Genomic DNA, 25,035 nt, shown 5'->3' on the forward strand with positions numbered 1-25,035 from the left:
GAGATCAGAGTTCAACTTGTGAAGACCATCAAAGCTTGAAACTGAATTATTTCGGATAGGAATCAAAATATGGGGGTGAGGGGCAGAGGGGGTATCAGTGGTTTTATCTAATTCTATATTTGATATAAAATGTAACAGTATAATCAGATAAGTCCTGTCCTACTCATCATAAATTTCCTACAATTCCTCTGTGAAGTCTACATAATAGAGTGTTATGATAGAAAATACTTTTATTGGTTGTTTTTCAATTAGACTGTTTTTAATTTATTTAATTTCAAAACATAACAATAAACACAATCTTAAAGATGAAATTTGTGTTTTGTTATAACATTTTAGTTAGAAATTTCAATCAAAGTGCAAAAGTGCTAAAAGGCAGTGTCTAGTTTCTGTCTGAATGTTCACCCAACTTTAGCTGTTTTGGTTTTTTTTCACTTCTATTTATTATTCTAGGAAAGAAAGGATACATGTATTATGTATAGAACATGATTATGTCCAGTATGTGTTTAAATGACAAGATTGGTTTCTATATAAAAATGTAAATGAACAAGGAAAACACGATTTTTCTACCACCACTTCTAAATTCGGCACATCATTGAAACCCTATGTTGTTGACCTTTAGATAACTTTTTTGATATGATTGTATAGTTTGTTTGCTGTCTCATAAATGTTTACCCACATCTACTTTTATTTATAGTACAACTTTCATCTCATTCTTACTTCAGTCAAAAAACTGGAACTGTTTGGCTTTGACACATCATTACTATCAAAGTGAATTGTAGCTTGGCCTGAAAATATATAAATACTACTTAAAGTGGGTATATATAAATCCTATTAATCTAAAAATAAAATACATGCTGTTTATAGACGTTTAAACTAATTTCTACAGTTTAAAAATGTGGCGCTAAACAAAATTCTTACCACTTAAATTCAAAATAGCTTTCTGATAGTTTCTTTGAAAATTATTCACACCTTAATTAGACTTGGGATGATTTTGAGATTGACATATTACATAGTAACCTGTCTTGTTTGGGACTTTTGTTACTCTCTTTATGTCGTTTGATTATTAGTGTTATTGGGTTGCTGTCTAAATGAAAACGACACATATCTGGTTTTCATCTTATTTACACATTATATATACTTGAAATGCACTATCAAGTCACTGTCTTTTATTTAATAATTACTTCTTGTACTCCATAAAATTGAAGAGAACATCATCATTTCTAGGCTAATAATGTCCTCAAGAATTTGAACTTTTAGAATGCAGCATGTTTTGTTAAAGAAAGTCAGTTTTAATTCAGTCAATGGATTTCAAGAAATTCATCTTAAAATCTATTGCCTTTTTGGGCCCCTTGAGTCCTTATTTGTCTTTAAAAGAAGATCAAAATATAATACCACTTATAAAGTACCTTTTAAATAATAATTTTACTTGATTTTTTATTTAAAATAAACAAAATGCAATTTCCAATAGAGTTTCACAGAAAACTTTGACCTCTGCTGGCAGCCATTTTGAAAATTTAATCTGCACAAGAGTTGAAACATTTGTAAAGGACCTTCATCTTTAAAGTTTGGGTTTAAACAGTTCAATCGTTCTTGAGAAAGCAGTTTAAGAATTCAACCAAAATAAACTATTTATGCTGACAACAATGACATTTATGTGATGCCAAATAGCTTACAGGGCCAGATGAGATAAACCATACAATGTTCGGATAGATATTGACAATTGGAAAGTGTTGGGAAGAAAACGTGTGGCATGTATTATCAATTCATACCCCATTATAATAAAAACATATAGTTGTAAAAAGGGTGTTCATTTAACCTTTACTAAAAGCTTACCCCTCGGTAATAAATTTTTGATTGATGGTCTTTCAACTATAAACTGCTGATCACCAATGATGAAAACTTTATACAGAACTGCATTGTGATTAATGAAAGACTGGGCAACACATGGAGGCTGAATATCAGTTAAACCATAATCATCAAATATAATTGACATCTGAAAGAAAACAGTATGTTAAAAAGTTTTATTTCATATCAATTACTTATCCAAGAAAGGAGAAGTTGAAAACATTCATCTTCAACAATTTGTTGTTCGGCAACTATTTCCTAATATTATAATAAATTTCATTATATTATAATAACTTATCTCTGTACAGGTTAACACCAGATGTGAAAAAATACATTCCAGGTACTGTTTATTCTGTCTTCTGTTTATGGAATACATGATTTTTTAATACTACATGTACTATCAATGCAGATGTATTGGAATATGAAACACTTTTTATCTTTAACATACTGGGTTGAAATACAAGGTGCTATTGAAATAGAAATAATATAATATTACTCGCAACCTCCAATAACTCGAACCTCAGATAATTCAAATAGTTATGTCAGGTCAGCATTACTTAAGACATATCGAGTAAGACTGTAATAACAAAATTATCCCAATTGTTAAAAAGAGTATATAGAATAGTAAAAGTACTTTACCTGATGCGATTCTTTCTTCCCATGAGCAACTATAGGTTTGCATACTGAAAAAAAAATTGTAAATTATGCATAGACCATTATGACTGCAATTTCATTTTGTTCTAAACTATTAGGCAATCATTCATCTTTTTTCAGGGGGTTGGAAGGGGGGCATATTTTTTTTTTGGGGGGGATAATTTGAACAAAATTAATTGGTTCTGTACAGGTAAAAAACATTTTTTTTTTTTAATTTCTGAAATCTGAAATGAGAAAAAATTGTCCCCCCCCTCGCAATTTCTTTTTTACCCCCCCCCCCTCACAATTTTTTTCACCTCCCCCCCCCTTTTTCCAAAAAAAAAAAATCTTTCCCTCAAGATATGGTCATAATCTTAATTCAAATTTCCAATGGAGTTTGCAACCATAATTACCCATTTAAATACATCTTAAAGTCTTAAAATAGAAAATGACATACATAATCATGGCTAAAATTAATATTACTTCATCAGCATTTTTAAATAGTAACTTCTAAAAATAAATTGACAGCTAATCACCTAAAGACAATACAACATTTCTTTATACATAATTTAAAAGCAGTGTAAGGGAGGTAGTCCAAACATAACATTGTACTTATTTTTAATTTTCCATTAACCAGGAAACCCTTGTTTTTCCCCCTTTTTGCCCCTAATTCCTAAACGGTTTGAGCCATAACCCCCCAAAGCCAATTCTAACCATCCCTTTGTGGTATGGAAAAATCAATCCCAACCTTCCTTTTGTGGTTATAAACCTTGTGTTAAAATTTCATAGATTTCTATTTACATTTACTAAAGTTATTGTCCAGAAACCAAATGTCTTCAGACGACGCTGACGACGACGACGACATGATACCAATATACGACCACAAAATATTTTGCGGTCGTATAAAAATTGAAATGGTTTTTTTTTTAGATTCTTGCCACTATAAGTTGTTAAAAAAAAACGTTTTTTGTTTTTGTTTTAAAGTCTGAAGACTAAAACCCTTTAACCCCCACAGTAGATGGATGGTTGGTGCCTTATTTGGTATTAAAAGAAAGATACTGAAGAACTGTACATACCTGTATGATTTTCATACTGATTAATCACCTTTGTATGCCAAATATTAATACAATAATTATTTAAAGTTGTCCAAAATTTCAATTCAGATTAACCTTAATAAATGTTTTCCAATTCTTAAGAAAAGAAAATCTTAGAGGCTCTAAAGAGCTTGTGTTGCTCATATGGATCTATGTGCATTTTCGAAATTGAAAACTAGAATATTGTTCATGACTCGCAGATCTTTTTTTTCACAAACTGTCTAGACTCTGGGGATTTAAAGCTGAACAAAGATATAATCATTATTCTATATTGTTGAAGACTGAATGTTTACCTCTAGGCTTTATATTTTTTCTTTTTATTTTGTTACCTTGTAAATATGTTGGTCATTGTTTCAGTGATATATACCCCATATCTAAGCTTCTTTTTATTTCAAAATATAACAGGGTTCCCTACTTTTCAATATTAAATCAAACTTAAATGTGAACTTTACTGTACTACTCAAACAAAATAATAATAATAAATATATATCTATGTATAACAAATATTTGAAAAGTTTTATAGATTTATCAAAGAGATTTCCAAAAGTGTACTTGAAAATAACCTATAAAAGCATGTCACTTATACATTCTGAACATAACTAATAAATAACCTGTGTCACTTATGCATTTAAAAACCCCTAAAACTATTGATTCACCCATTGATTTAAAATCAGGACAGAATTTAAATGACGAACATGTATATATGAATACATTTTGAATATTTACTTATTGGTTTGTGACATTTATATTCATAATCCCTCGACAGATAACAATGTGTAGTTCACCCACACAGAAATTTAATACTTATGTCCTGAATAAATTAAGTCAAAACTAAGTCTAAGTTCTCAGTTAGATATGAAGGGTATGCATGGAATAAAACCATATATATGATCTGCATAAACATATAATTCATGAAATCCAGTCCACTATACTCTGCTTATTTAGAAGGCTTTACTAATAAAGTTTTACCCAATTGCAGTTTGAATTCACCTCCATAAACAGATCAACTGGTAAAACATTTTAGCTCATTGCTTCAGTGAAAATACAGTATGAAGTGAGTGCAATGAAGTAATGCTCCAGTTATTTAATATCTGTGTCATGAAATTGAAATCTACTATAATATAAGGCACTGGTTTAAAAAGGTTTGACTTGGATATGAAAACTTCTATCCTAATGACATTTTATAAATAATTAGTTCTAAATATAAAAATTTTTTTTTTTTTTAGTATAATTGCCAATGAGACAACTCTCCACCATAGACCGAATGACATAGAAGTAAACAGCTACAGGTCAACGTGTGGTCTTCAACAATGAGCAAAACCCATACCCCATAGTCAGCTATAAAAGGCCCCGAAATGACAAATGTAAAAAATTTAAACGAGAAACTAACACCCTGATTTATGTACAAAATAATGAACGAAAAACAAATATTATATACAGCAACAATCAACAACCACTGAATTACAGGCGTCTGACTTGGGACAGGCACATACAGAATGTGGCAGGGTTAAACTAGTTTGAAGGTGCCAACCCTCCCCTAACCTGGGACAGTGGTGTAACAGTACAACATAAGAACAAACTATAAAAATCAGTTGAAAAGGGCTTAACTCATCAGATTGATACAAAGCAGAAATAATTTGTTTTGTTGGTCAATAATTTATTGCTTTGTTTTCTAAATGTATATTATTAGTAGGTGATTATTTTATTTTCATTTTCACAACACATACATTAAACAAATGGATTTGGATGGTAAGCATTACTGTATATGTATTCATTAGATATGGTGCCCTGCTAATAACATGTCTAAAAGCAGTGGCTATGTCTCGCAGTGGCATCATTAGGAAATGAAATATATGACCATGCAATTTAAAAGCATTTTCTCCTTTTCACATAGATTTTTCAATTGTTTACATCTTGTTTTCATTTATTCAAACACCAAGGGTTGACTAGGGTTAGAAATATGGTAATCCCCTGGTCTTCTTCTGACTTGTAGAAAAACCTTGCCAAAGTGGAGCATTTGTTTGGCTGTGCTTGATGTATAAATTTGAAGCCACATCAGCTCAGAATGGGAACATTAAATCTTTGTGTAGAGAGAGTGCCAGGACCTCTAAACATTAAAGAACCTGTGCAACAACTCTTTGAAGGGTCCGTAGGTGGCCTGTTTAAAGGCTAAATTTCTTTCCCTATCCAATATACCCTCATTTCCAATGGCATTCCAAATTTCCAACCCTTTAACACATCCAGCCCCTATTGTAGGACCTATCCATTGTATTTATTACTAATCCTTTCTCTTACTGAATATACATGAAACATTTGCCACTGGATTTAAAGCATACAAAAATCAATCATTTATTGATTATAATTTCAATGTATTTAAAAATTGTATATACCGGTAACTTAGAATATAATAATGTGTATTCGCACAAAAAAACCAATAAAAAACCCAGACAATTTGAAGTAAAATCTAGTGTAATAACCCCCTCTCCCCCTCCTTGAATTCATCAGCACTAGCATGCCAAATTTAGCTCTGACCACTCTGTGAAATATCAAAAAGACAATAGGTATTCCAATTTTCCATTTTTTCAAGAAAGTGCATTGTAATATATTAATTGATCTTATAAAATAAGGAGATATAGTATGATTGCAAAAGAGACACCTATCCACCAGAGTTCAAACCACATGGATATAAATGACTATAGATCACCAAATAGCCTTCAACAATGAGCAAAACCCATACCATATGTATGTTCAAAAATTACATTTCAAGGGTCATAACTCCTGTAAAAAAATAAGTGATCAGGGATGAATTTTGAACTCATTCCAGACATTGGTGTTATCAAGTTTTGACATAAATTTCATATACAATCCTACAAGCATGACAAGAAATGTAGGCTGAAGAGCACTTACATCACAATTTTCAATATAAATTATATTTCCAAGTGGCAAAGCATTAAAAAAAGTTGTTTGGCATTGTACATATGAGAGCACTTACAAGACAGGATGGACGGACACAGGGACAAACAGATGTCTGGTATTCATATGTCACACACACAGTTATGTGTGTACAAAAAACTTTTTTTTAAACATCTTCAATAAGCAAAATATGTAAAATACTGGAATCAAGAATCCTGTATTTCTCAAAAAAGTATGTCAACCAATATATTCTTTTTAATTTTAAGTTTATACATTTAGTTCTCATACAGAAAATCTATATAAATTTAGCATCTAGCTACCTGAAATGTGCCTTAATAAAACACCTTTACTGAGATTGATCAACCAAGAATCTGAATTTGTATCATATTTTTTAATTACATCTTGATGTACACTTACAAAAATCACAAATTGCTATCAAAATTTCATTTTAAACCTGAATTCTAACCTCAATCTTTATTGACTAAAATTAAATTATAATTACTCAACCATGATACTCAGGTCACATATCATTTCTGACATTTAATGAAGTTTTATGTTGATACTGCATCTCCTTCACACCAAACTATGTAAACACTAAATGTTAACCTCAATTTTCAAATCATAAATTTTATACCACAATGGAGAAGATACACTCAAGGGGTCAAATTCACCCTAAATTCAAATGTTTTCAATTTTTTTCAATTTGCAGAATTAAACCATGAATACATGTGTTTTAAATTTGGGCAATACATGTGCTCTATTTTAATTTGGCCCAAAAGTTAGTGAAATTGGCATATTTTTGGCAAAAAACATGGAAATCTGCCTTAGGACGTCTTATTTGTCATAGTCAAATTGTGTCTTCGTGCATAAGCTAACACTTACATTTTCTGAAAACTTTTATTCTGAAAGTAATTGTTCTTTTAGGTAAAACAAGTTTTTTTAACATAAACATGAAAAAGGTCATCTCAAACAACCTCAAAATTCAACCAAAACTTAAAATTATGGTTATTCAACTATTTGAAGCGAGAACATTTTTTTTAGCTCTGTCTATAAAGAAAATATTGCTTTTTAATAAGAGAAAAGTATTTTTCAACAATTAAATTTTGAAAGGAGCAGTTAGGCCATACTAAAATGCCAATTTTCTGAATATGTCATGATTGTCAGAAAAAAATCATTCAATTACCATAATGTTTACATTGGTATATTACTGGCGACTGTTTAACATCCAGCAGCAAATACTAATGGCATATTCAGGGCCATTACCTTTTAATGAGATATCTATTTATACTGCTTCCTATTAAGACAAACACACTAAGTCAAACTTATAAAGTGTTAGCACACAAAGTAACAGTTCTCAGGATGACAATTCAACATATTCAGACACATTGTTTTAACCATGAGCCAAAAAGTCTACTTTTACTACAAAATGCTGTGTGTTTGCTGCAGAAGTTGACAATACCAATTTAAATTCTTTGGTTTGACCCAGACAGGGATCTAACCAATGACATAACTTATAGTCAGCCTGCTATACCAAAGGACAATGGATGCAGCATAATTTATTTCTAAACTTGTTTTATTGCCAGAAAATGTATAATATACCTGAAAATATCCCCTTGGGAATATTTAAGGCCTCAAATAATTTGTTGACCATTATTCTGGAACAAAATAATTGTACAGGTACAATAGAAGATATATTGATGAAGTGTGTATTGGATATACATAGCCATCTTTTAAATCTGGGTCAATTTGCTAACAAATTTCAACTTAGATAGAACACTGAATGACCATGAAAGCAATACTGCCTATTTCACATATACCAAATGATAACCAGACTACTGACTTACCAAAAGGATAGGTAACATTGGCTTCCCTTAACTTGTGTATGTTGCTCTGTACATCAGCTGTAGTCAAAGTTACAAAGGAAGGGGTAAAAACAGGAGAATCTGTAACAAAAACATACTCATTAACATGATGGAAAGAGTTAATTTAATATCTGGAAAGGATCATGTATGCTTGATTGCTTTTATAGTAAAATGCATTGGTAAACCATGTGTTAATCTAACAAAACATGCAAAATAAACATTTGAAACTATTTAGAGACAGGCAAATCATGCAAATATTGGTTATGCAAGTTTATATTAAATCCCCATTTTCAATGTAAACTCTTTTTGAAATTCAGACACTGTGCCAAAGAATATAGATCTTTTTTATTTTAATTTACCTAAATATAACAAAACTCACTTGACCATTATTTTCATAGTAATTAGGTAAATCATGGGTGGATCCAGGTTAAAAAGTGGAGGACAGGAGGAAGTAATTGTGTGTAATGGTGGAAGCAGGGGCGAGCATAGCAGCTAAACAAAATTTGGAGTTTTATTCAACAATTTAAATTTTTCCAATCAAAGTGTATACCCTCTACTACACCTAACCAAAATTGGCCACCTTTATTGGTTTATTAAAATGTCATAATCTATTTCCCGTATTGCTTGTTAAAAGTAAAAGTGAACTATTGCCTATATTGCTCAGTTAATACCTATTCCAAATGTCCTGAATGGTAATTCTCTACAGCAGTAAAGTCTTATCAGCATGAATAAGTTTATAAAAATAACTTCCATACATTATTTGCTATTTTTATTTCAATTTGGGTCACCAAACTGATTTCCCCAGAGGTTATTATGATAATTTAAAATAAACTGTTATCACAGAGATATGTCTCACCTTTTTGTAATTTTGATAATGCAAATGTTGAAATTAAAATAGCAATACTTTAACATGTAAGTTATGCAAATATTCAAAGTTGATGAACCATGACTGAAGGTACATGGCTAAACAATCTCCATGGAATGAGATGTGCCAATGCTAATACAACTGCGTACCAAATACCAGTGACACACCAACAGTCGTTCCCTTTAAACAAACCTAAACACAAACATTAACTTGTAAACTATGTAAAAGTTTCAAAGTCAATGAACCATGATCAGGGGTGGGGGCTATATAATCTCCATGGAAACGATACTTGCAAATGCCAATAAATTTGCATACCAAATATCATTGACTTAACATTAGCAGTTCATCTTAAACTGATCTAATCACAAACTAATACATGTAAACTAAGCAAAAGTTTCAAAGTAAATAGACCATGACTGAGGGGGCGGGGCCAAATATTCTCCATGGAAATGAGATGTGCTAATGCTTATACAACTGAACACCAATTAACATTGGTCTACCACTAATGGTTCCCATTGAACTAACGTAATCACAAACTAATAGATGTAAACTTAGCAAAAATTTCAAAGTCTATAGACCATGACTAAGGGGGCGGAGCCAAATAATCTCCACAGAAATGAGATATGCCAATGCTTATAAAACTGCATACCAAATATCATTCACCTACCATTAGTGGTTCCCCATAAATTGACCTAATCACAAACTAATTTACAGATGTAAGATGCAAGATATAAAACCTCATATTAAAGGTCTTCAAAATTACATAAAAGAAAACTTGATTTTAGAGAAACATATTTCTTCAAAATATTTAAGTATGGAAGAACACAACTTGTACTGGAACCCCTGGGCTAAGATCATTAATTAAATTTAAATTAGGTTAATGTATATACATATGTGTATATATATGAGTATTTGAAAGAACTTGTATACTGGTAGTTATACCATATGCTTGCTCTACTATTATTACTATATTAATGAAAATGTTATTACTATACTTCATTCATAGATTTTATAGTGTTAGTCCATAGAATGCTTATCATGCTTATTTATTTCACTTGCTTGATTATTGTACCACAAGATAAATATATGTTGATACCTGTAAATTCATGAAGAAAAATAATAAATTATAAAAAAAATAATCACAAACTAATACATGTAAACTATGAAAAGTTTCAAAGTCAATAGACCTTGACTGAGGGGGCGGGGCCAAATAATCTCCATGGTAATGAGATGTGCCAATGATAATACAACTGCATACCAAATATCATTGACCTACCACTAGTGGTTCACCATGAACTAGACCTAATCACAAACTAATACATTGTTGACGCCGGAAACAGCATACCTATGTCCTGCTTTTTGACTCCTTCAAGGCGAGAAAAAAATAACAAATGATGTATTGACAGATGACAGACACAATGTTATAGCAATAAGAACATATCCTATGGATTTCTGATGCATTTTAAAAAGACTCTTGAAATGTAATAATACTTACATTTTCCAAAATATTTTATTGATTTAAAACAAAGGTGTCAGGTGAGATCAAAAAGAAAGACCACATATCATATTTTCATACAGTATCCTAAATATTTCAATAAAACAGTGTCTCTTCTATTTAGTCATTTGACCTTTTTCTTGAATATGGTCAACTGGAAGTGACACTGTGCAATGGGAACTTATTTCATATAAAAGTACTTAGTCACAGATTTAAATAACTTTAAACCCTAACATATTGATTGAACTAGCTTTCAGTATCTGTGAGTACTCTGATATCTATGCTTTGTGTCTATTGTTTCAATCTTTGTTGTTTTTTTTGTGTGCTTCATACCAATCTATTGAGTTAAGCCATTTGCAAGATTTTTATAATTTTTTTATGTTGTGCTGTTTCACCACTGTCTCAGGTTTGGGGAGGGTCATGTTTAACTGTACCACATTCTTTATGAACCTGTCCCAAGTCAAGCCTGTAATTTAGTGGTTGTTGTTGGTTCATGTCACAATTCATCCTTTGATACAACTGAAAAGCATACTTTTATACAGTAATACACATATCCTACAATATATACACCTCAATGCACTTACACCTCAATCTTCCATCTCCATATACTACATCCTTCAAAACACTTACACTACATCATCCCACATTATAAGTATGTTACTTACCAGAATCTAATAAATGGCACTGTAGTAACAACCGATACTGGTAATTTCTATCTAATAAATGATTTATATGCTCAAATTTATCTACTACTATACAACCAGGATTCTTCTCAATGTAATCCTGTTAAAAAGAAAAAAAAAACAATCTTTTTAAATTTCAAAAGAGATTTCTGGCAAATTTTATATCTAAATCACAGTTATATTTTATCTTGAAAAATTCTTTTTTTACATAATTACACATCACAGTAGGCCACATTACATTTGCAGGCATCAGGGGATTAATGTGTTTCATTTGATTGCCCACAATATATCATTACATTTGTGCATATTCTTTTTACAAATAATGCATGTCAAAATATAGATAATTCATGATCAATAAGTAGACAAATTTAAAGTTTGAAAATCCAAACAAACATGGAAATAATACAAAGTATTCAATCTTTTTCATACTTTATATGTCACAAGTTCATTTGATCAATTATTGTTAGTGTTTATGGCCTATGTGTAAGTAATGTGCAAATATTGATGAGTAAACAATATTCTATATTAAAAATCACTGTTTTTAATAAGAAATTCATTAAGAAAATGGTATGTCATTCTATCTCGCCATTCAAATCTCAAGGTATTATGAATAAAATTTTCTTCAAAATTTATTTAAAGACAGATACCAATTTTGGACAAGCTTGATAATATGGATTTTTTAATGTACATTTCAAAAGTTTAACAATTGATTAAATATTTCATGACTAAATAGCAACATAATAGAAAGAGACCTTGAAATGGAACTAATAATGTGACTAGTATTTACATCAATACAAATTGATGCAAAATTAAAATGCTCAGCAGGGCACAGCTTGATACAAACGCAGAGATTGAACCATGAACATTTGGGGCAAGTATGGAAACTACATTCAAGCTTGATACAGCTCTGAATTTGAATTGTGATTACAAATTTGACACAGCATTGGTTTCTGACACAAAATGAATGTGGTCAAAGAACTGAAAAATTTGGGCTTTGAAATTTGACTTTTACCTATTATGGTCCAATATCCAAAATCTAAATACACGGTTAGATTCAGTTTAACCAAGTACACCAAGAATTTAATTCGTTTATTTATTAATGGACAATATAAGATAAGTTTTTCAAGGGGTTCCCTTCATATAAAAAAAATTCTCAAAATATTATTCATCATTAATACAATGTCTTTAAAAAATCTATATAACTTACCAATTAGTTAATTATTTTTCAAAATATCTAATAATGAACAGTAAATTTCAAACTATATTTATACATAATTTCTTCTCTAAAATTAGAATTTGATGCTGTATCTATTTTTAACTATAAATCTACTTACAATTTCTATTAACTGTGCAATACAGTTCTGAATTTGGGTTGTGATTAAATATTTGACATAGCATTGGTTTTTGACACAGAATGAGTGTGGTCTAAGAACTTAAAAATTTGAAATTGGACATTTACTTATTATGGTCCAATATCCCAAGTCTAATTACATGGTAAGATTCAGCATATCAAAGAACCCCAAGAATTTAATTTTTGATGAAATCAAACAAAGTTTAATTTTGGACCCTTTGGACAAAGGAGTAGGCCTGGTAAGACCCCATTTTGGCCCCAAAATATAACATTTCAAAAATTTGTTAAAAATTAAAACTTTTACCATTTTATTGGAAAGAAGAATACTTTTGTTACATAAATATGGGATGTTTTTGACAATACAATGCACATGCATCAGGTACTAGCATCATTAATGCATGAAAAATTACAGAAATCTTCACAATTTTAGCATTTGTGCTTATTTTTAAACGGTTTTTGTCGAAAATGGAAGTGGCCGCACTTGTGTTCAGTCTTAATATTTAAATATATGTTGTATTTGATGATAATACATGACATACATAAAGGTTGAGACTGACCACAAATGCAGCCACTTTCATTTTAGACAAAAACCATCTGAAAAGTGACATTTTGTGGCATATTTGATAGATTTTTCATATTTAAGCTTGAATTAAGGCGTCTTTTAGAACCAAATCAGTTTAAATCTTTTACATAAACTAATTGAATCGACTGAAGAAGGCACTTAAGTGTTAAAAAATGTCAAAAATCTTTCATGAGATGTACTTCATATATATATACAAAGTTTCATTTTCAACCCTTTGGACCTCAATGTGGACCAATTTAAAAATGGGGCCCAAAATCCAAAATCTAAGTACACAGTTAGACTCAGCAAATTGAAGACCCTAAGATTTCAAGACTTTGAATTAAACCCCATTGAAATTGGTCAAGACTTTAGGAATTTATACAAGCATTAAAAAAGTATTGTTTTTGTTCCCTTTTTCCTTAACGATTAAGGCAATAACCCCCAAAATCAATCCCAACCTTCCTTTTTTGGTATGAAACCTTGTGGTACAATTTCTTAGAGATCCATAGACTTATACACAAGTTATTATGTCATTATATAAATGTATAAGTGCTGCTTCTTTGACCTAGACCTTAACACTTTATAAATGTAACTTAGTTTTCTCAATTGAATTGTTTCATATTTTTCATGTCTGGGCCTTTTATAGCCGCCTTTACAGTATGGGTTTTTCTCATTGTTGAAGGCTGTAATTGCCTATAATTGCTTACATTCACTTCCTTTGAACTTTGGTGGATAGTTGTCTCATTGGCAATCACACCTCTCCTTATTTTTAAACTGATGAGTAAAATGCTGCTCAAGATGGACTTTTTTTTTGTCTGACCACCACTATCACTATATACATACATTGTATGTATCTCTTGACTTAATACTATTCCCAAATTACAAAGTTGATTATCCAAAGTCAATCATTTGTCAAAATATTCAAGGGTGAACCAATTTCAACAGGAAACTAAATATTTCTAATATGTGTCCAGCTATGAAATACTATTCCTTTAAATTATGATATGTAGTTGCCCATATCTGGACCTTAATAATGCAAAACTTAACCAGTCTTTCAACTGTGAATTAACCCATTTTTGCAAGGACCTTTTTTACTAACTCCCCAATCTAGGAAGCATGCCTGATAAAATTATATTCCATAATTTGAAGTTGCTTAGATCTTGACCTTAGAGAAAACAAAATTAATTGGAGCAGCCAACAGCATGAACAGACAGATGAAAACAAAAAAAATACAGAGGTTATACTATAACTACTGCAAAACTTAATTATGTGAGAGAATAAAAATGTGTATTTACAATGTAAAATATGTACAGGATTCTCTTGATAGTCATTTAAGACTGATTAATAATTTTGTTTTATTTCATATTTACTTAAGGGAATTAACATTGGAGAAAAACAAATATATCCTTTCAATACCATCTAATGAAGATGATATATTGATCCTGCATCTATTAGCTTGATAAAAACCACCTCCCAGTATATGATTTATTTACTATTTTGATTTATATTAAAGTAATTGTCATTTTCATTTAATTAAAACTCTCTCTGAAGCTTGAAGAAACATATTAGTTGATTAAAATTAGTTCTGCTGATTCTCTTTTACTTTATACAATACATGTAATAGATTGAATTGTGTTTTTAAGGAATCATTGTACAGACATGAGTGTCACATTAAACAGAGAAACCAATTGACTTGGGTTTCATACCCTTGATTTGAAGGAGACTGCCAAATTATTGCCGAAAAAAAAACAATAAATAAATAATCATTACTTTCAAGAAAGCAAAAATAATTTTTTGATTTGATTGGCATATTTGACCTATAATGGTTTACTTTTATAAATTTGGACTTGGATGGAGAGTTGTCTCATTGGCACTCATACCACATCTTCTTATATCTATATATCATACTATAAGGGTATGTTCTCATGAATCCATCAAATTCTTCTATAATACATGTCATAGATATAGCTAGAGGCTCTAAAGAGCCTGTGTCTCTCACCTTGGTCTATGAGCATATTCAACAAAGGACATTTTCCAACATTGTAGAAGAGAATAGAATACATAACAAAAATCTCTGTTTTGTTGATCTTGTAATGCTGATCATTTAGTCTGTTTAATTTCTCTCTATCTTCTTTAGTTTTTGCTCAAAACACAAAAGAGGGTAAAAAAAATCCTCATTTAAGGGCAATCACTCCTATAGGTTGCACTTTGTAAATCCAGCTGTTATCATCCTTGATAAATATTGTTGTTGTGGTGTTTTTGTCCTGTCTATAACCTAAAAGTAAGCCTTAATAACTGATTGTGCTTTCTTATGACAGTGGCTTAAAAAATACAAGCTAGAAATACAAAAATACCTCAATAAAACTAACAATAGTGTGTTCTATCCTAAATATGTACTTAAGTACTTGCATTTTACTCCTTTTTTCTATTTTTAGCCATGTTGGCCATCTTGGTTGGCAGGCGAGGTGATCGGACATATTTTTTTTAAACTAGATACCCCAATGATGATTGTGGCCAAGTTTGGTTAATTTGGCTCAGTAGTTTCAGAGAAGATTTTTGTAAAAGTTAACAATGACGGAGGACAACGGATGACGGACGCCAAGTGATGAGAAAAGCTCACTTGGCCTTCAGCGAGGTGAGCTAAAAATAAGATGTGGTATAATTGCCAATGAGACAACTCTCCACCAGAGACCAAATGACATAGAAGTTAACAACTGTAGGTCACCGTACGGCCTTCAACAATGATCAAAACCCATACTGCATAGTCAGCTGTAAAAGGCCCCTAAATGACACACGTAAAACAATTTTAATGAGAAAACTAACGGCCTGATTTTTGTAAAACAAGAATGTGTCGATACTACATGGATGCCCCACTCGCACTATCATTTTCTATGTTCAGTGGACCGTGAAATTGGGGTCAGAACTCTAATTTGGCATTAAAATTAGAAAGATCATATCAAAGGGAACATGTGTACGAAATACAAATATGATATACAGCAACAAACGCCAACCCAGACACCTAATTATCGCTATTTGGAAATCTGCGCAGGTTGACCCGAGAATCTTCGCCGCTTGAACTGCTGACGTCATACAACAATCACTTTTCCATTGTCGCGTCAGATATTTGTATTATGACGTCAAAATTTTACGGGAACCTTTGTGATGTCCAGTAATGGCGGACAAATAGCGATAAGGTGTATGAATTACAGGCTCCTGACTTGGGACAGGCACATACAGAATGATAGAGTATTTTTGCTCAACATTTGAAAACTCAAAATGAAATTTCAAAATTGAATTAATATTATTTACTTAATTATAAAACTGATATTTAAATAAAATGTGAATTAAACTCTTGTTGATATTAACTCTATTTTATATGTTAATTTAATGTGTTTTAACACCAATCTAAAGAATGTTTTTGTGATTGGTCTGTTTATCACTATACATGTTTTTCCATTGTATAAATGTAGGTATTATAATAATAAGACAATCACAATACCATTAATTATTGCATTTGTTTCAAATGCACAACTTATTTCACTTAATTTTGTAACTGGCATAGGTTCAAGGTATTTTATTTTACATTCCCAGATTACCTGTAAATTCAATTTACATTAAATACAATTGTCAGTTAAATTATTCACATGTATGTTTGTCGATAGTTGTTTATTTCTAAAGATAAAATAAACAGTGGAACATGGCTGCAGTTAACCAATTTATTTTGTTTAAAGTATTGGTCCAAAACAAACAAGTTTGAGTTATGTGCCTCTTGGTAAATCCAGACATACCCATGGACAGTTATTAACATTGTCTGATTTTTAAAAACATTAGAATATCAGTGGACCATTCTTAATAAATATTTGTTACAAATAATTCCCCGATTCTATATCTGAATGAGTGGGACATGGCCCCTTTCTTCTGGATCACTTCCTATGGTAACCATTTACTAGTTGATGTCTCAATCAGACACATGAAACCAACTCAAAGTAAACACATTTTTACTGTTGAAGTGTATGCTTACAGCAGAAAATATTAATATTAATCATGTTAATAATGTTCCATTTGATCTACCAGAGAACTGACCTAATGACCATTTGCAATTGCCAAATAATCTGCCACTAAGCAGTAGTTTTTCACAAACGACATATTACTATAAGTAGTAACAAAATGTACATAAATTCTTGTTTAAATTGTTTGAAATTTGTCATTTTGGAGCCTTTTATAGATTGCTATACGGTATGGGTTTTGCTCATTGTTGAATGCTGTATGGTGATTTGGTGACCTCTAATTGTTAACTTCTACATCATTTGGTCTCTGGTGGAGAGTTGTCTCATTGGCAATCCTACCACATCTAGTTTTTTTATAAACTTACTGTTGTACCAACTGAATTATACCAACCTTTATATTATTTATTTGACACTCAGCAGTAAGGTCCCCATCTTTGGCAGCTACCATCAACCCAGTACATTTATGTAGAATCAAATCAAATGGTCCCTGTTCTGTTAAAGGCTGGTCTATATCAAACTACAGTAAATGTAAGACAATAATATTAAATCTAATGTAAAATGAACACATTTACACTGGAAGCAGCTTATCAATGATTAAAGCTGAATTGTTAACTTTTCCCCCCCATTCAAACCTAAACAAAAAACTTCATGATTTGAAACATGGTTATCTTTTAAACAATCTAAAAAAAGACATTATGAGATAAATGAGATGAAGAATGAACATGAAACAAATAAGTATGAATATCATTTCATGCACTAATAATCACTATGACCCGGTTTGTTCCAGATTCACTTAGAGAATACTAATAAAAAAAGTCAAGTCATTTAAGACCATTTAACTTGATTTATTTTTTTGTGGATCTTGTCTTGCTGTTTCTATTTATGTTTTATTGTTTTCAACTCTTGAAAAAAATTCTAAAAAAAATTGAAAAAATGTCATTTAAGGAAAGTGACTCCCATAATAAGTTCATCCACACATTCAGTTAACTTATTTGTAAAATCTTATTTTGCTGATTATTTGAGCTGTTCACAGTTTTTCTCCATCCAATTTAATTCTCAAGATAACCATAAGTGAAAAAGATGGGTAAAAGTGGTTATTGAAGGGCATTAACTCCTATAATTATGATGTTGACTTATCTTGCTGACCATTTTTGCTCGAAACTATTTTTCTCAATCTAATATAGTTTTCAAAATACTATCATAATCACAAAAGAGGGTATAACCATCATTTCAGACCATTAACTCCTATAAGGAGTCAATTGACAATTTCAGCTATGTTTTGACTTATTTCGTAACTTAGATTGTTGATCATTGTTTGTCTCTAGCTATTATAGTATTCAAGAACATAGCCAAATATGTCAAATATGGGTAAAAATTGTCATTTAGGAACAATTACTCCTACAAGAAGTCAATTGTTGATCCTAGTTATATGTAATTTTTTTTGTAGATTTATTTGCTACTCTTTTTTGCTTGTTACAGTTTTTCCGTAACTATTGAAGTTTTGAAGAAAGTAGCCAAAAACACCCCAAAAAAATGTGAAGGGTTCCGTAGAGCCCTGTGTCTCTATAGTTAAAATGGTTATGATTATAATCATCAGTTATAGCAAACTACTCATAGAATTTGCCATATATAGATGAAGACTTTAAAAACAGAAAATTTGCCCCCTTACAGGAATAGAGTTGAAGACCAGTTTTATTTTTTCATTGAATGGAGGGCATCTTGAATTACATTTTTTAGTCATTTATGTTGTACAGTGTTAACATAATACATAAGTCTGACCAAGTAAAAAAAAACAATTGTTTCATTTTGAAAAATAGTGATACTGATATTTTTCTTGTTGTGTTCCTGTAATAAATGGTATTTATCATTCAAACTTATTGTACTATTTTGTTAATAGAATATGAATAAAAACTCCCTGCAATATACAATAGAAATAGTCTCTGATCAGTGAGAAAATATGTCAACGCATTTCTGTGTTGACTTTTGTAAATACCATTTGGTACCATTCCTATATTTGAATGTTAACAATAAAACTATTTGATTTGATTTATGTAACAATGTACAAGGACAAATTTTATCAGAGGAACAAAAAAACCAATCATGCTACATGTACTGTTAGAGGCGCATTTAATTTACATATCCTTTTACTGGAGTTAACTAGTTTGTTCTGGTGTGTTAATATACCAACGGAAAAACAAATTCTTAGTATTCATGATAAATTATATTTGTCACGTGACCAAGTATACTACTGATCTATAACTAAAGATCAATACCTATATATTACAACCTATTTATGATCACAAAAAAAATCAATAAATATACTTATAAATCCCAATTAGTGTCATTAATTAACCATGTATTATCTACACCAATTAGAGCACCTCATTAAAGTTGATAAGTCAATCTATCAGAAAATATAATTTTAATAAGAACTTGTTATATGTCTTATTTATAGACTGAAATATGAAAATGCTATCATAAACTTTAAAAATAGATATAGGTCATCACCTTTTAAACCTTAGATTTTGCAAGAAAGTGTGGATATATATATGTGGGAACTGTTGCCAAAATAAGATGATTGTCTGGCCTTGATCCTTAGTCAACAACAAAACACTCTATATAGATACTGACTTAAATTATGCACCTCTCTTTGTTACTGTAGTACTTCATACGTGTAAAAGCATTTAAATATGATGTATAACACTATCTCACTAAATTATTTGCTGACATGCTGGGTGGAGGCATCTGACATTATCTTAAAAAAGAACAAATGATCAGTGTTTATGACTAGCTCATGTCTGTACACTGGTTATTGTATATCAAGTACTAGTAATATCTTGTACATGTACTTGTATTTCTTAAATTAAATTTGTCACAAGATTGAAAAATAACCTATAAAGTACAAAACCTCATGCTTTATTGATGACTCATAATTGGTTGTCTTATAATAGCAAAAAATATGCTCATTTCAATTGTATATAATCTTAAGCTGGAGAGGCTCACGTGGGACTATATCTATGAACAGGCTTGATGTTTTTCAACATTTAATAAATTGCAAATGATAAATGTTACATCACTCATTGTCATTCCTATAAGAATATATCAAATATTCTATTTTTTTTAATTCAAGGCAAACTAAAGGCTCCCTTGGAGAATGGTGCTTTGACAGCTTAAATAAAATGCTCCGCTGGGCGCAGCTTGATACGACCACAGAGGTCGAACCCTGAACAGTTGGGGCAAGTATGGACACAACATTCAAGCTTGATACAGCACTGAATTTGAATTGTGATTAAATATTTGACACAGAATAGGTTTCTGACACAGATCTAGAATAAATGTGGTCTTAGAACTTAAAAATTTTTAATTTACCTATTCAAACCATATTATTATTATTTGCTTTTATATATAAATAAGAAATAACCAATTTAAAATGGAAAATTTTAACGAAACTAGAGGCTCTCAAGAGCCTGTGTCGCTCACCTGTATTTACTGATGCTTTGGAAATCATGTAAAATAAGGTTAAAATCATAATTAATAGTATTAGATATTAGATATTATAATGATATCTAAGATAATAACAAAAAACTGCAAAATTTTTGTAAAATTACTAACTCAGGGGCAGCAACCCAACAATGGGTTGTCGGATTTGTCTGAAAATTTCAGGGCAGATAAATCTAAATCTGATGAACATTTTTGCCACCTGTCAGATTTGCTCTAAATGCTTTAGTTTCAGAGATATAAACCAAAAACTGCATTTTACCCCTATGTTCTATTTTTAACTAAGTTGGCCATGATGGTTGGAAGGCGGGGTCATCGGACAAATTTTTTAAACTAGATACCCTAATAATGATTATGGCCAAGTATGGTTAAATTTGTCTCAGTAGTTTCAGAGAAGAAGATTTTTGTAAAAGATTACAAAAATTTACAAAAAATTGTTAAAAATTGACTATAAAGGGCAATAACACCTAAAGGGGTCGACTGACAATTTTGGTCATGACAACTTATTTGTAGATCTTACTTTGCTGAACATTATTGCTGTTTACAGTTTATCTCTATCTATAATAATATTCAAGATAATAACCAAAAACTGAAAAATTTCCTTAAAATTACCAATTCAGGGGCAGCAACCCAACAACAGGTTGTCAGATTTGTCTGAAAATTTCAGGGCAGATAGATCTTGGCCTGATAATCAGTTTTACCCTATGTCAGATTTACTCTAAATGCTTTGGTTTCAGAGATATAAGCCAAAATCTACATTTTACCCCTATGTTCTATTTTTAGCCATGGCGGCCATCTTGACTGGTTGGCAGGGTCATCGGACACATTTTTTTAACTAGATACCCTAATGATGATTGTGGCCAAGTTTGGTTAAATTTGGTCCAGTGGTTTCAGAGGAGAAGATTTTTGTAAAAAGCTAACGACGACGAACGACGACGACGGACGACAAGTGATGAGAAAAGCTCACTTGACCCTTCGGGTCAGGTGAGCTAAAAAAAGGGAAAATAATCCCCCCCTCCAAATTTTTTGAACCCCCTTATGATTCATCACCCCCAAACTCAATCCCTGCCTTCCCTTTGTGGTATGGTACCTTGCAGTACAATTTCAGAGAGATCCATACACTTGAACACAAGTTATTGTCTGGAAACTAGAAAAATGCTTGTTTTTTGCCCCTTTTTGGCCCCTAATTCCTTAACTGTTGGTACCATAACCCCCAAAATCAATCCCAACCTTCCTTTTGTGGTATTGAACCTAATGGTAAAATTTCATAGAGATCCATTCACTTTATATAATTAACTAAAGTTAGAGTGCGAAAACCAATGTGTCTACGGACGACGACGACGATGCCAATGTCATACCAATATACGACCGCAAAAATTTTGCAGTCGTATAAAAACTTTTTAAATAACAATAATAAACACTTTGAAAATCCATTCAGAAAAATTTAATCAGTGGTTTCAAATACCACAGCCTCGTCTTGTTAATCTAGGTGTATACATTTACATTTACTTCCTAAAAATTGTTGGAAAAACTAACATTTTGCATTGCCATGGCATACCAGTATGTGATATATAAACCATGGCAAAAATGATAAAAATGTTATTAAAGAGAACAACTTCAATAAGGGGTCATCAGTCAATTTAAACCATTTATCTATTATAGTTTTTCAGATAATAGGCAAAAATGAAAAAAATTGGTAAAACCCCATCATTAATGGGCAATAACTCCAATAAGGGGTCGTCAGATGATTTCACCCATTTAACCTATTTGCAGATCTTGTCTTGCTGATAATTTTTGACTATCTAAGTTTCTATCTATCTATCATACGTTTTCAGATATTAGACAAAATCGGAAAAAAAATAATAAAATCGTCATAAAAGGGCAATAACTCCAATAAGGGTCATCAGACAATTTCAACCATGTTGATTTATTTGACGTAAAACTTATCTTGCTAATCACTTTTGCTATTTAAGGTTTCTCCCTATCTATCATAATTATCAAGATAATAGGCAAAAATTTTAAAAGTTGGTAAAATTTGAATTCAAGGGCAATAACTTCTATAAAATAGTCCTCCGACAGTTTAAAAGTAAATGGACACTAGAAAGATCTCATCATTCCAAACATATTAAGCCCTTCTCAGATTTTCTCTATTTATAGTGGTTTTCAAGATAAAAGACAAAATTTGCCTATTACCCATATGTTTTTTTAGCCATGTCGGCCATCTTGGTTGGCAGGAGGGGTCATTGGACACATTTTTTAAACTAGATTCCCTAATGTTAATTGTGGCCAATTTTGTTAAAAATTTGGATCAGTAGTTTCAGAGAAGAAGATTTTTATAAAAATTAAAGACGACCATGATGACGGACGCCAAGTGATGAGAAAAGCCTAAAAATAAAATAATTTGGCCAAAAAGTATTATATGGGTGGTCAAACATGTTTTTCATTTGATTATAAAGATAAATATTCATAATCTGACCTGTGTTCATGTTTCTCTACAAGGAATTGATACCACTCTGTTCTACTTTCCCTTGTGAAGACCTTTTTTTATATCCCCAGATTTCTTTTTTATAAGATACACATCCGAAAGTTTGGAGGCTGTGATTTCATTGGTTGATATAACAATATTAGAACAGAAAGCAGATCAGATCATTGTCAAATCCTTGTAAGGGAAGCAAGGACAAAGGATTTTAATTGCAATCAGATTGAAATTTTCAAAATTGCATACAAAGGGCAATACAAAGGGAATAATATTGCTTTCAATTAAACTGGTCCACTTATTAGTTTTAGAAAATAGGAAAAAAAAAATGATTTCTTTCAAGGATCAGTGGAAACATATGAGGCATTACTGCTCCCATGCATATGCATGGTCCTATTCATAAAAAGGGTCAACTTTGTAGTCTTTTGCAATTCCAATAAAGATATGACAGAGATAAATGTCAGGTAATGACTACATTATGTCAATTGACTTGATAATATATATATCACAAATTTTTTCATATAGTTCATCAAATTTTATATGACAAGTTATATCTCTATCCAGCCATTTATATGCAAATATTACAAAACAAGCGTGCATAAAAAGTAATTGTATGCATTTAAGGAATGTATATAAACAAGTCATACATGTAAGAATCCAAATCTAATAGACAACTATGTCAGAGTACATATTTCATTGAGATATTTGTCAAATGTCAACGAACAGCAAATTAACAACTTTATGTAAATAAAGTGAGCATTCAGAGTTCCCTCAGAAAGTCATACATGGCCTGTGAAGTTAATAACACTTCTCAGTTCACTATAAAGACTTTAAGAGAGTCTAATGACGAGATTAATCTGTATAAAAAATGGCAATCCCATAACCCATAAAGAATATTTTTACTTACTTTTACAAGATCTATACCAGCATTTCTGAAAAAAGTTAATAAAATCAGTAAATTATACATTACAAAGACACAACCTCACTACTTACTGTCCTGAACATTTACATTTTTTGGGTGCTCTGAACATATACATGTACTTGTAAATGTACATGTGCACAAAAAATAATATTTGAGAGAAAAAAATCAATTTCCATATTGCATTCTTTAGTTCTTAAATTATCTTATTTACATATAAATAAGTTTCTGATTTCAAGTGATGTCGAAAAGCTCACACTGGTAAAACAAGAGTGCACACACTGAAATGTCTCACCTACTTTACTGACCATTGAATTTTGTTGAAAGTCTTAGAGATAAAGGTTTAACTACAAGTATCACATAAACTGAACATTTTTAAAGATCCATGCATGGCAATGAGGTAAATGTCAGATTAATCCTGTCAGATAGTCATGTACACCTTACAATTATTCCATACACCAAATATAGTTGACCTACTGCTTATAGCATTTGACAAAGAGACCAAAACACAAAAAATAAACTTTGAAAAATAAACCATGAAAATAAGGCCAAGGTCAGATACTACCTGTCAAACAGACATGCACACCTTACAATCATTCAGTACACCAAAATTAAGTTAACCTATTTCTTAAAGTACTTGAAAAACAACCCAAAACACAAAAACTTACCATTAACCAATGAACCATGAAAATGAGGTCAAGGTCAGATGAAACCTGTCAGACTGACATGTACCCCTTACAATCAATCCATACACCATATACAGTTGACCTACTGCTTATACATGTAGTATCTGAGAAACAGACCTAATCACGTAACTTTAACCTTGATCACT

The 25,035-nt window shown here is 31.0% G+C and overlaps 1 protein-coding gene and 2 long non-coding RNA genes across 3 annotated transcripts in view; 1 reads left to right on the forward strand and 2 right to left on the reverse strand.

The window, feature by feature from the left end:
* Nucleotides 1–25,035, forward strand: part of LOC127732738 (uncharacterized) — a 148,000-nt gene that overhangs the window by 18,156 nt on the left and 104,809 nt on the right. The gene's annotated exons all lie outside the window — the stretch shown is intronic.
* LOC127732737 (uncharacterized) overlaps nucleotides 1–25,035 on the reverse strand; it is a 238,745-nt gene that overhangs the window by 6,947 nt on the left and 206,763 nt on the right. The window lies entirely within an intron of this gene.
* LOC127732723 (inositol-tetrakisphosphate 1-kinase-like) overlaps nucleotides 1–25,035 on the reverse strand; it is a 31,665-nt gene that overhangs the window by 3,867 nt on the left and 2,763 nt on the right. The window contains exons 2-8 of the mRNA XM_052241911.1: nucleotides 24,192–24,216; nucleotides 17,702–17,827; nucleotides 11,373–11,490; nucleotides 8,330–8,428; nucleotides 2,485–2,528; nucleotides 1,834–1,993; nucleotides 718–785 (exon numbers count right to left, since the gene is read on the reverse strand). Coding sequence (XP_052097871.1) covers nucleotides 718–785; nucleotides 1,834–1,993; nucleotides 2,485–2,528; nucleotides 8,330–8,428; nucleotides 11,373–11,490; nucleotides 17,702–17,827; nucleotides 24,192–24,216 — 640 coding nt within the window. The remainder of the gene's footprint in view (nucleotides 1–717; nucleotides 786–1,833; nucleotides 1,994–2,484; nucleotides 2,529–8,329; nucleotides 8,429–11,372; nucleotides 11,491–17,701; nucleotides 17,828–24,191; nucleotides 24,217–25,035) is intronic.

Source organism: Mytilus californianus, unplaced genomic scaffold (assembly GCF_021869535.1).
Source record: "Mytilus californianus isolate M0D057914Y unplaced genomic scaffold, xbMytCali1.0.p SCAF_26, whole genome shotgun sequence".
NCBI classification, from domain to species: Eukaryota; Metazoa; Mollusca; class Bivalvia; order Mytilida; family Mytilidae; genus Mytilus; species Mytilus californianus.